The following is a 13,967-nucleotide window of genomic DNA, read 5'->3' as shown; positions in this document are numbered from 1 at the left end:
GAGAGAGAGAGTTAGGATAAACATATATAAGGAAAACAAATGAGTGAGATTTGAGGGGGAGAGCGAGAGAAAAAAAAAACAAAATGAGCTAGTGAGAGAGAAAGAGATAGAGGGAGGGGGGAGGAGAGATATACATAAATATAAAAAAAATGAGTGATATAGAAAGACAAACTGCATTCTTTAAGGCGTCTTGGACACTTGTAGGAGAGGAAACCATCGAATCAATAAGAAATTTCTTCACAACTGGGTTTCTTCCTACATCCACAAACGCCACCATTCTCACACTAGTTCCCAAGCGTCCAGGAGCCTCATCAATCTCAGACTACAGGCCGATCAGCTGTTGCAACACCACATACAAAGCCATATCGAAAATGCTGGTCAAGCGCCTAAAAACGATTCTGCCTGAGGTCATTCTGCCCAACCAAACTGCGTTTGTGCAAGGGCGCCTGCTCATCGAAAACACGCTACTTGCATCAGATATAGTGCAGGGACATCACAAAGAAGGAGGGGCGCAGAGAGTTACCATCAAAGTGGATATCGCAAAGGCTTTCGATACCATCCGTTGGGAGTTCATCTTCCACTGCCTCAGAAGTATTGCTGTTCCAGAACCCTTGATAAGATGGATTGAGGCCTGTGTCTGTTCTGCTTCTTTCTCTCTCGGGTTCAACGGATCCACTTATGGGTATTTTAGAGGTTCTCGCGGGCTCAGGCAGGGTGACCCCTTGTCGCCGTATTTGTTTGTGTTGGCTATGAACTGTCTCTCCCATTCCCTGGACAAGGCAGCAAAGGAGGGGAAATTCAAATACCATCCAAAGTGCAAAAGAACAGAACTAACGCACCTCTCTTTTGCAGATGATCTACTGATCTTTTCTGATGCTTCTTCCAGATCAGTTAACAACATTCTAGAGATCCTTCGAGACTTTGAAGCACGCTCCGGTTTGGGAATCAGCATGGAAAAGACTTCTCTATTTGCAGATGGATTGAAACCGCATGAACTTGCTCAACTTACAGCTGCAACGGGTCTCTCGGTGGGCATGCTTCCGGTCAGGTATCTAGGGGGTCCCGCTGTGTACAAAGAAGCTATCGACCGCTTCACTGTGCTCCTCTACTACAGTCAATAAAATCCAGGCTCCAAAACTGGACGGTGCGGTCCCTCTCACTCGCTGGCAGGCTCCAGTTGCTATCTACGGTAATTGCGGGTATAACAAACTTTTGGTCTTGCGCATTCATCATCCCTCAAGCCTGCTTGGATGAGATCGACTCCATATGTGGTAAATTTCTGTGGAAGGGGAAAACAGAAGGACCCACAGCAGCAAAGGTTTCATGGGAAAAGGTAACAACGCCTAAGAAGGAAGGTGGCCTCGGTCTAAGGAAACTAGCTCTATGGAATCAGGCTTCGGTCCTGAAACTGGTATGGATTCTCTTCTTCAAACCGCAGTCTATCTGTCCAAATGGTATACTACAGAGGTGTTGGAGGGCGACATGAGCAACTTCTGGGTAATCAATACAAAACAGAAGAACTCTTGGTTAGCAAATAAATTACTACGGCTCAGAGCTACTGCCTATGACTGGATCAAGCATCAAGTAGGAAATGGAGAAAGGACTTACTTCTGGACTTCAAATTGGTCACCATTTGGTAAGATAAGGGACTACTTGCAAGGGGAAACAACCTCCTCTGTAGGTATCCAATCGACTGTGACGCTAGCTGAATTATGGGAAGAAGATCATTGGGTTCTTCCTCCTGCCAGATCAGAGAGCCAAGTGCGCATATACACTTACCTATCCACTCTCCAGATCGTGCCATTTGAAGACACTATGCAATGGATGCCAGAAGGAACTCCTCAACAACGCTACTCTACAAGAATGATATATGATGTTTTAAGACAGGAGGCGCCGACGGTTCCCTGGCATAAACAAGTCTGGTTTGGAGGTGGGATTCCAAAGCATAGCTTCAGAACATGGCTTATGGTGTTGAATCGCTGCCCTACTCGCGACCGCATCCTACAGTGGGGTCTGTCAACAGATGGAAATTGTCTCCTCTGTAACGCCGCACCGGAATCCAGGGACCACATTTACTACGCTTGTGCTTTCTCCTCGGAAGTCTGGATAAACATCTCTGGCCGGTAAAACCACTCCCCTTCTCTTCACTGGAACTTGCAGCTACAGGCTCTACAGAGTCATAGAGGCAATAGACTCGCTCGGAAGCTTCTTCTCCTGGCTTGGCAAGGAACGGTCTACACTATTTGGTCAGAGAGAAACAATCGACTCCACCGGAACACCTCTCGTTCGCCTCAATCGATTATTAAGGAGATCGATCAGATGCTTAGGCGGAAGATTGCTTCTTATCGTGCTTCAAATCCTACTCAATCGTCCCGCCTCTTGTGTCTCTGGTTCTCAAATCAGTAGCAGCATCGGTGTTATCGTTTGATCAATTCTCCCGTACTCTTGTCGCTTACTTTTCCTTTGATTCTAATCACTGGATAGTTTCAGATTGGGCCTCTTTATTATTGGGTTATTTGTAATAGGGCCTTTGGCCCACTAGCAACAGCTGTATCATTTGATTTCTTCTGCATTTAAATAGAAAATCTTTTATTAAAAAAAAAGATATAAAAAGACAAAATGAGTAAGACCGAGAAATATACAAAGAGAGACGAAGTGAATATGTAAGAGAGGGATATACTAAGAGAGACGGAGTGACCATGAAAGATAAAAGTTATGTCGTCTGATTCACTAATAATAATTTTTATGCAAGTACTATACGAACTATACATAATAAATATGTAAACAACAATATAAGAATATTAATGATCGGACATGCGTGCGGTAGGTCCACTTAATACATGTTAAAGTATTACTCCACAGATCCCGTAACAAATATTAATATAAACTTTGTGAAATTATATTCTTAAAATTATGCTCTAACTCATAGTCCTATTTATTTAACTACTAGATATGGGCATACTCGTTGCACAGATTTTGTTTGATGTTTTAATTTAAAATAAAAATAAAAATAATAAATCTTCTTATTATAGTTTTAAGATTATTTTTGAATATATCATGTGAAATTTATTTTATAATTAAGAACTCGTTTCCCACATAAATTTTGGTTAATATTTGTATTTTAATAATCATGGGTATAAGTGAAAATTGTTATCAACTTTGTATGTAGGGTAGTGAAAATACTCATGTAAAAGTTTAAACTCAATCCAACATAAAGTAAGAATCATAATGAAATAGTAAATACTTGAAAGTTAAATAAGGTCAATCCATTCAATGACAACATCATACCATTTCCCGTGTACTAATTTAATGTTTGTACTTATTTACTATATGTTATTCTTCTTTTTTAGTTATATTCTAATGTTTTCTTTGTCATTTATTGGAGTTTATATTGTCATTGAAGGTTTTGAAAAAATATTGTGCATTTGTTATCATTTATATATTTTCGTTTGCGTAATATATGAGTTGTTAGTTTTTAAACCAATATAAATAATTTTGGAACATCACTTTTATCATGTAATTAATGATAATGAAACTATCAGTACATGCATCTTATAGCCACAAAAATTTATGTGCATATTGAAGACCATATTTCTGAATCTCAATTGTGTGAATAATTGTTTATAATAAAACATATAACTATGGGAAAAACGTCATTTTAATCCCAAACTTAACAAAATAAGCTAAAAAGTCTCAACTGTTGGATAAGCCAAACAATTCCAAACTTTCAAACTTTTGTTAAAATAATCATAAATCTATGTTGACCATGCCTTTTTAAACACTCCGAAGTCAACCTTTAATTTTGCTTAAACTTCTGTTAAATAATTAAACGATGCGTTTTACTCTATAATTAAAAACATAAACTCGTGTATTCTCTTCTTCTTCATCGACTTTGCAAACTCCCAATTCCCAGAAAAAAAATTCCTCTTCACCATGGGATCAACTTCAGAAGCTCGTGGATTTCCAAGCATGTGTGTGTGTGTGTGTGGTGAGCTTGTGAAATTTAGACGTTTAGGACGCAAGAAAATCCTGGTCGAGCGTTCTTCAGGTGCGTGAGTAAGCGAGATGGGGGCAAAGTTTCTCTGACCAAAACCAATGTAAGTGATGATATGTTAAGAAAAAATGGTCTGAATCATTTAAGATTCATCAATTTCTCACTGTTAATTTTATTGGAGCACTTATTTAAATGGGTGAAAGAAGCTGCTTTTGAAGAGAAGAAGTTTGTTCGCTATTAGGACCAAGTTATTAGATAAGAAGTTAATTGTTTGACTTCTTTAAGGAAATATTTTGCTATAATATTTAAGAAATTGTGTTGCGCTGATGTTCAGGAACGTGTTGTTCATAATGATTAAGAAGATGTGTTGTTATGGTGTTAAACAAAATAATAAAAGAGATGGTTGGAACCGTTTTGAGTCAAGAGAGATGGGAAAGAAACGTAACAAAGACGTAATTCTCAAAAAAAAAACGTAATAAAGACGTGTAACAAGAAATACGTGATCCATGATGTGCTGATAACAAAATGAGATGACAAGGAGACGAGAGTTTTGAGTCTTTATGTAACAGAAGAGATGGTTTCAGCCATAACATAAGAAAAGAGATGGTTTTAGTCATTACATAACAAAAGAGATGGTCTGAACCATTACATAATAAAAGACAGAAGAACTGATTAAGCTTGAGTTTGTTCTTGTGAAAGACCTTGTGTTGATTCCCCCTACAAAAAATGCAAGTGTAAACGACATGTACAACATGATATCAACTAAAAAAGTGATTAAAAAAAGAAAACATACCACATCTAGAAGTCTTGGCCGACCCCTTGGCCTTTTTGGTTCTCTTTCAGCTGTGGGATTAGAACATGTAGTTTTGGTGTGACCAGAGTTTAGGCAATTAGAACAAGTCATCTTACGCTTTTGTCGTCCAAGCCTTGTTGAGGAACTGGAAGATTCATTAGCTCTTTTTTTCCTATCATAATTGCTTGGTTTTCCACGACTACCTAGTCTATAGGGTGGTGGCAACACTGGTAGCCTATTCATCCTAGGCCATAATTTTATTCCCTGCACCGGCCTGATACCACGCAAGTATGTCACTCTCCACATGTTACTTGTGTAATACTTGGACACAAAATCTTCCATCTTTAGCTTCTTTGCAGTTATCACACATGAAGCATGAATACATGGAATTCCTCTGAGCTGCCATTTGAGACACCGCATGTTTTCAAATCCATATCAACACTATAGGCGACACTTCCATCATCAATTTCATGAACATTCCCACATGTCATATATCTAATGCAATCCTTTGCTTTTTCCTTAGTCTGTTCAACCTCCAAATGAACTTACTTTGTGAACTTAGTCTTACAACGTGAAGCAAGGATAACTCTTTTGGCATTACGAACCATGCATTGCCTTCTTATATCCTCTAACATTTCCAACAATGGTTTTTTTTCTAGCTTCTCTAATTGTCTTGTTGAATGACTCACTAATTGTTGAAGTTGTCATTGCAATCTGATCCTAATCTAAAAAAGCTCTTGACCATGTATTGGGGTTTGTTTTCAGAAGGGCGTTATACACACCTGAGCAATATTTTTTTAGTGTGTCCATATGCTCTTGATAATCCCCTAGAGTGTATCTTCCTGCTATTTGCCAAAATAATCTCTTTAATTCAGGATCTTTACTGTCTCTTTTCCAGTTTGCAAGGATATGTCTTGAACACATTCGGTGTTCAGCTTCAGGAAGCTCATTCTTGAAAGCATTCACAAGTCCCTGTTGATAAGAAAACACAATCAAATAAGCACAGCACCAAAAAAAGAAAAAAAAAACAGAACTAAGCACACCACAAACCTTCTGCTTGTCGGATATTATTGTTATTTTTGCTCCTTCTTGTAGTCCTAAATCTGACTTCAAAGGCTTCACAAACCATTCCCAGTTCGCATTATTTTTAATCTCAACAACAGCCAAAGCAATTTGCACAATCCTGTTGTCTCCATCTCTTCCTACAGCAGCTAGTAGATGCCGTTTAATATCCCACTTCAAGAATGCACCATCTAGCCTTATGATAGGCCTACATGATTCTATCCAAGATTCTCTCTGAGATGTGAAACAAACATATAACCTGTCAAACCTTTGCTTGCTTCCTGGAGTAGCACCGGGAATAGTCTCAATAACCATTGTTGTATACTGATTGGACTTTTTTATCTCAGCTTCATAATCCCATATACGTGAGAAATGCACTTCGTGGCTTTTTTTTTCTCTCAGAATAGCTTAGACTTCGCTTTTGCACATTGTTACTCTGTGGCAATCAAATTGTACTCTCTCTTGACCTCTTCACCCATCTCCTTTTTCGTAAACTTCCTGTTGATCCTTAACCTCTCTGCAAACAGCCAAGCAATTGAGGACACCTTAAGCATCTTTGAGTAGCCTGATTTCATACAATTATGCTCATTGATATATACTTTCACTTGCATCTTGTGCCTTCTTGGTTCATAAGAACAGTAAATCCTCCAAGGGCAACTCGACTAAACATCAGAGCATCTCGCACCAATCTTCCTTGATGTAGACTTGTACATTTTAATGTCGTAACGGGTCTTGAGAGAGTATATTAACAATGCCAACTTGAAATTTGCTGTACAAGCAAACGTCTTCCCCAATGCGAAAAGCTCTTCACTGTCAACACTATTGGAAAACAACTCTATCCGTTCTACCTCCTCTTCATCTTCGTCGGAAGATAATGGATCCGGTATCTTCTCATCATCCCAAATATCATCACCACACTCTCCATCACTTACATTCTCTTCTTCTCTCGCAACATCTCCAAAATGTTGTGATAAATCTTCACAGTTCTCTTCTTCCACGTCTAATCCATTTTCTACAATCTCTTCTACTTGATTTTCTTCAACTTCATCCTCTCTGTTATCACCACCATCTCTTTCTCCCTCATCTCGGTCCACATCCTCATCCTGACGGTCTCTCTCAGTGTCGGGTCGAGGTTTGTTGCGTCTCTCATCTGCGGCGATTTGCTCAAGCTCCTGACCTTTTCCTGCATCGTGCCCCTCTTCAATTGTTTCACTCGATGTAGCCTTCTTCTTACGTCTGTGATCAAGCTTCTTCAGCCTCTCCATCTGTTTCTTTAATAGGCAAGAGTTAAGCTTGCTTCCTATGTTAATCTATGGATTTAGGTGAATGATTTTGAGCATTAGGGTTTATTATCGATGAGAAGAAGAGAAGATTACGAGACCACACACTTTTTTTAAGTAAAACGCATTTGAGAAAAACGCAAGTGCGGGGTTGTTGACATTTCTATCTCAATGAAACCTTACTTTGTTATAAACATAATGTAATTGAGAATATAATTCGAGGAAATCCTAAACTATAAGTAAATTTGAAGTTGTAAAATTACATCTCTTCTTAGTTCTTCGTTTATATTTGAATCGCCTTGGATTTTAAGATTTTGATTAATCCTTTGATTCTCCGCAGAGCTGAAGAACAAATTCACCAGCACATGTATGAACAGCTGGGAGATGTGCTCAATGAAGCAACTGATAGCTGTATTCTTCTTCTCTTTTTTCTCTCTCTCTTTGTTTACGTTTATCATCACCATCTTCTTCTTATGATCTCGATCATTTATGTATATGTCTCCTCGTTTAGATTTCTGATTTCCGATCTCTGTTTTTTTACTGTGCTCGATTTCGAGTTTTAGCTTTATATATATTATCCATGTATTTGTTTGATTAACATGATTCCGACGAAAACTGTGTAATGTTAGCGTCGCTCGTCCTTCGTATAATAGCTTTGTCGCTCGTCATTCTGATCGCATCTCTGTTTCTGACTGTTATTATTGTTATCGCTTAAGCTCAATTGATTCCTCGAGAGTTCGGATGTCCATCGATCTGTTTGCTTATTAGCATGATTCTGATGGAACTGTTATTGTTTACGTTGTCATATTATCCATGGATCTGTTTGAATAACATGAATCCGATGGAAACCGTATACTGTTATAGTAATCACCATTGCTCTTACGAGATTCTCGATGTATTTCTGTATACAGTCTCCCTTGTTTAGATTTTCGATAGCAATCTCTGTTTCTGACTGTGATTTTTGTTATCTCTTAAGCTTAATTGATTCTCGAGAGTTCGGATGATCCATCGATCTGTTTGCTTAACATGATTCCGATGGAATTGTTATTGTTTACGTTGTTCATATACTAGATTCCTTGTTGTTGTTGTAACCTCTAATCATCAAGATTTGTAATTTTAGTGTTCGTTTCTTCTATGAAAGCAATGTTTGTTGTTAGATCATCGTCTGAGTTGAAAGATAGATTCTCTTCCGCATACTCTATGTTGTTTTACCGTGAAGCTACATTATCTTTAGTTAAGGTAGACTTATTGAATTTCTTTTGGTTAGATTTCTCAGTTTAAGTTCTGATTGATTATACATCATCTATTTCTTTACCATGATTACAATGAAAAACATTACTGTTTGCGTTTACTGAAGCTCTGAAAACCTGAAAATGATATATAGCTTTGGTGTTTGTTTAGTCTATGAACACTTTGGTGTTGTTGTGGATAGTTACAATGCTTTTTTACAGTGATTTTTCAGGGTGTCATCAATGAAGGACATGTTCAATTCCTACCTGCTTCTGGAATATCTAGCTACACTTTGCTGAAAGCTCATATGAAGGTTATCGATGGAGTGGATGGCTTAGCTTCAGCCACACTCAACATCATAGTTGAAGAAAACATATCACATTAGGGTAAACATGAAACAACTTTTTTTTTAAAGTTAATTGTTACCTTTCACTAATTGCATGTGAATATATCAACATTTACTCTCTTTTGTAGGCTTTGAGAACCGCTGAAAAGAACCTCTAGACTACTGCCTCCAACATTGGAAAAAAAAGCTCTATGGCATAGTTTGAACAGAAACAAGAAGGTCTATTCATTATTTTTCTGGTTGTTTTTCCTTACTTTCTTTATTCCATTTAATCTTATGGTATCTGTCTTATAAAGAATTGAGAAGCTCACTACCGCTCCTAGCCTTGCGTCCAGACACTGCTGCCAACGCTGGTCAGAGAACGCACTGCCTAAGGGAGAAGAAGCTTGTGAAACACGTGTAGACAATATGGAGCACAACAACTAATCAACCCCACATATGCAAGATATCTGTTTTTTTCATTTTTTTTGTACAATTTGAACAATTTGATCATGGTTGTTTTTGCATGTAGACAACAACGATGCATGCATTGAAAAAATATTAGTTAAAAGTAAATGGTTAAATACTGTTAGCTCCCGCTGGTGTAACGATATATATATATATATATATAGAGAGAGAGAGAGAGAGAGCATATATTGTTGGAGACAGTTTGATTTCTTCTTCTTCTCTTTCAGTTTCAAAATTTCAGAAAAAGATTGCAGAAGAGAATGGCTGAGTAAGTTGCTTTTGATTTTCTTCTTAGTTCTTCATTTATATTTGAGTCGCCTTGGATTTTAAGATTTGATTGATCCATTGATTCTCCATAGAGCTGAAGAACAAATTTACCAGCACAGTGTATGAACAGCTGGGAGATGTGCTCAATGAAGCAGCTGATAGTTGTTTATGTTTATCATCACCATCTTCTTCTTCTGACTCTCGATCATTTATGTATACGTCTCCCTCATTTAGATTTCTGATTTCCGATCTCTGTTTTTGATTATGATCGAATATCGAGTTTGGCTTTATATTATCCATTGTGTCTGTTTGATTAACATGATTCCGATGAAAACCATATAGTGTTAGCGTCGCTCGTTGTTGGGGTCAAAACTGGTCACGATGGAATCAATGCCTGGAGTTTCCGGGAAAACCAGTTCCCAAACTAATGTTGGGGTCAAAATCGGTCAAGACGAAATCGATGTCCGAAAATCTCGGAAAAATATGAAAGATGTAAAAGCAACCTCGAGAGACTAATTGTTAATCGAGAAACCTTAAGAAAAAATTAAGTTCGAGATTCATCGTCTCGAAATCAACTGCTAGAAACATTTTCTACACAAGGAAAAAACCTACGGAAAACTAAAAACGCAAAGAACACGAACGCGCCGAAGGAACCGAGCAGCCAACACCGGACGTGGCCGTGGCCGCCGGGCGGCTAGCCCCGTGCTGGCCGTGGCCGCCGGCGGCTAGCCCCGTGCTGGCCGTGGCCGCCGGCGGCTAGCTCCCGTGCTGGCCGTGGCCGCGGGCGGCTAGCCCCGTGCTGGCCGTGGCCGCCGGGCGGCTAGCCCCGTGCTGGCCGTGGCCGCCGGCGGCTAGCGCCCGTGCTGGCCGTGGCCGCCGGCGGCTAGCCCCGTGCTGGCCGTGGCCGCCGCGGCTAGCGCCCGTGCTGGCCGTGGCCGCCGGGCGGCTAGCCCGTGCTGGCCGTGGCCGCCGGCGGCTAGCGCCCGTGCTGGCCGTGGCCGCCGGGCGGCTAGCCCCGTGCTGGCCGTGGCCGCCGGCGGCTAGCGCCCGTGCTGGCCGTGGCCGCCGGGCGGCTAGCCCCGTGCTGGCCGTGGCCGCGGCGGCTAGCGCCCGTGCTGGCCGTGGTCGCCGGGCGGCTAGCCCCGTGCTCGCTCGGGTCGTCGGACGGCTAGTCTTCGTGCATAAGTTCCAAGCCTCCGGGTCGCCAGAAATCCGTGTTTCACGACTTTCCGAGTCCTTATAAATAAAACTCCTTTTTCTGTTCCGGGATTTCTGAAAACCCCTAAGACGTCAACGGATAGGAAGACTTCGTATAAAACGGTGATGGTTATCGTACAACACCATTCACCTCAGCAATGGATCGAAGATCTTCCGAAAGACTCGACATCCAAGTAGGAGCATCCTTTCAGAGAAATCGTAGAAAAACAGCGGAAGCCCGGAATGCGGCCCGAAAGGGACCAACTCCGATCGGACGACCAGTTTACGATTTTCTAAAGGGATAGATGCGACGGTTTACAATTATCTTCGCATGACAAGATAAATGATAAACTTCCGAAAAGATAAATGTCAACTTTCCGAAAAGATAAATGTCAACTTTCCCGATAAACACGAAAGCCGACGAAAATGGAAAAAGTCCAGCCCACGGCAGACTCAGCCCACCAAGGATAGACCGTCATATGGGAGTATATAAGCAATGCTAGGAGCAGAGGAAGGGGGATCCAAAATCAGAAGAAAGAAACCACCCCAGAGCAATTTAGAACTTAGGCGCTTATTTCCTTTTTTAGCGAGCTGCGACTCAACTAGGTTAGATCTAGGATTCGAGACTAGCGACGATCGACAGCTCTTGCGGCCGAGATCTCGACCTGTTGTCCAAACGCTCTCCGCAGATTCGGAAATAAGATTTTTTCTTTTTGCTCTACTTATTTTGCGTATTTATTCTCAAATTAGACTTGTCTTAACTCTGTCGTGCGTGGCCCAGCAGATAGCCGGGATCCTCGGGGAAAACTAGGTCAACTTAGTTTTCCTACGTTTTAACTTAACTAAAATCGACAGTGCGAATTTCGGTTCCCACAGTTTGGCGCTAGAAGGAGGGGGATACACGGCTTTATCTTTCTCGCAACTACGCACGCCCAGTTAAGCATGTCTGTTGACGCGGAAAAAGACAAGCAAACACACGACGGACCAGCCGTCGATGTCAACGCTGAGAAGACTCCTGACGGAAACGTATCGACGGTCACTGCTGAGGCAAACACCGCGATGCTGGACCAGATGAAGGAACTGTTCGCCACCGCCCAGAAACGGTCGGAAGAACAGGAGAAACTAATGGCTTCACTCGCTAAACAGGTCAATACCTTAACAGCGAAAAGCAAACTCCCGCGCGGATCCACCAAGGTGAGGCGTGTCAGGAGGCTGGACTTCGGACCTTCCGAAGACCAAGAAAAAGATGCCCCGAGAAAATCCCCGGAACTCGTCCCTGACGATACCACTCCGACGGGGCAGAAGAAAACGACGGGCAACCTTCCACCTCCCGCAAGGGACAACGAAGGAGACGACGTCGAAAGAATCAATCTGGATGTCAGCGATCAATCGGATCCGTCCGACGAAGACGCCGACATCCACCACCGAAGGACCCGAAGTCAGTCAGCTCGACTGGCGGCAGCCTTCGAAAAACCCATGACAGAAGAGGAAGAAGACCTCTACTGGTCAGAGCAAGAAAGGCTGGCTGAGGACCAGACTCGGGCCTATCGCCGCCAGCGTAGACAGAAGAGCGCAAACGGCACCAGCGAGATTCACGATCTGCGTGAGTACATCGCCAAAACTGCAGCCGAGGTGAAAGCGGTAAAATCGCAGATTCACCACGCGACCAGCACTGCCCCGAGATCGACCTGCTCCTCGAGGAGTCGAGAAAAACCCCGTTCACCTCTCGAATCACGGAGGCGCGAGTCTCGGATCCTGGGAAAATAAAGCTTCCCACCTACGATGGAACCACAGATCCAAAGGCACATCTGCAGTCTTTCCAGATTGCAATGGCAAGGTCTAAACTTCCGGAGCGGGAAAAGGATGTCGGCTGCTGTCTCCTGTTCGTCGAGAACCTCAGAGGTGCTGCGCTCGAATGGTTCTCACACTTGAAAAGAAACTCCATCGGAAGTTTCCGCCAGCTTGCTTCAGCTTTTCTGAAGCAATTCTCCATGTTCATGGACAGGGAAACTTCCGACGTGGACCTTTGGAGCCTAATTCAAAAGGAAGACGAACCGCTCCGCGACTACATAAAGAGGTTCAAACTCGTGATGTCCAGGGTAACAGGCCTCAGCGATAGAGTCGCCATCGACGCCCTGAGGAAGAACCTCTGGTACAAATCGAAGTTCCGAAAGTGGATTTCTCTGGAAAGGCCACGCACCATCCAAGATACCCTCCACAAGGCAACGGATTTCATCATCATGGAAGAAGAGATGAAAATCCTAGCGCAAAAGCATGGACCGCCGAAAGCGTCCGGCAAGAAGAAAACCTCTCGTAACGACAAGTACGTCCATCACGAGGGGGAAGACGTCCAAGGCGAACATAATTACGCCGTTAATTCCGAGCAAGGAAGGACCTCCGGAAACACCTGGACGCGGAACTCGTACAAGGACAATTCCAGCTGCGAGTTCCATCAGACGAGAGGTCACTCCACCGCCAACTGCAAAGTCCTCGGCGCTAGACTCATTATGAAGCTGCTCGACGGCAAACTAGCAACGGTCAAGAGCATGAAAGACCTGATCCTAGATTCTGACCGTCCGCCGAGGACCGACGGAGCCAATCCCAATAACGCTCCTGGAACTCAATCGGGCGAAAAACGCGAACGGAGACAAGACGGCGAAGGAAACAACAACAACCGCCAAAGGATCAACATGGTCATCGGAGGATCGCATTTTTACCAGGACTCTGTGTCGTCGATCAAAGCCTACGGACGGAAGGCCGAGACAAGCCCCGGATGGTGTCCGGAGGACGACGTTCCCAGTCACGCAATCACCTTCGAGGAACAGGATACGACCGGACTCGATAAACCCCACTACGATCCTCTGGTCATCGACTTGGTGATTCAAGATCTCGAAGTCGGCCGCATCCTCATCGACACAGGAAGCACGGTCAATATCATGTTCCGCGACACTCTGCAGAGGATGAACATACCCCTCGGAGAAGTCATCCCAGAGCCAAGACCACTAACTGGATTCTCGGGCGTCACATCCATGACCCTCGGAAAAATCAGACTCCCGGTCATGGCTAAAGAAGTCACGAAGATCGTCGAATTCGCGGTAGTGGATAACCCGGCTATCTATAACGCCATAATGGGAACTCCTTGGATAAATGCCATGAAGGCAGTCCCGTCCACTTACCATCTCGGCGTCAAATTTCCAACACCAACTGGAACAGCGGTAATCTGGGGAAGCCAAAAACAGTCGCGACTCTGCTTCCTAGCCGAACATAAACTTCGCAGCAATCGGAACGCCCCAGTAGCTAACCCGAAGCGAACCAAGAAGAACCTGAGTACCTCCGAGAACTCAGCAAAAA

General features: G+C 42.7%; 1 protein-coding gene across 1 annotated transcript; it reads left to right on the top strand.

Moving 5' to 3' along the window:
- Positions 1-1,383: 1,383 nt before the first annotated feature.
- LOC108820203 (uncharacterized) lies at positions 1,384-2,127 on the top strand. Its single transcript, XM_018593178.1, has one exon. The coding sequence runs from the start codon at positions 1,384-1,386 to the stop codon at positions 2,125-2,127; it is 744 nt and encodes a 247-aa protein (XP_018448680.1).
- The last annotated feature ends 11,840 nt before the right edge of the window (positions 2,128-13,967 follow it).

Source organism: Raphanus sativus, chromosome 8 (assembly GCF_000801105.2).
Source record: "Raphanus sativus cultivar WK10039 chromosome 8, ASM80110v3, whole genome shotgun sequence".
Classification (NCBI taxonomy): Eukaryota; Viridiplantae; Streptophyta; class Magnoliopsida; order Brassicales; family Brassicaceae; genus Raphanus; species Raphanus sativus.
The sequence above is the reverse complement of the archived record's forward strand: the minus strand, read 5'-3'. Positions and strand labels throughout refer to the sequence as shown.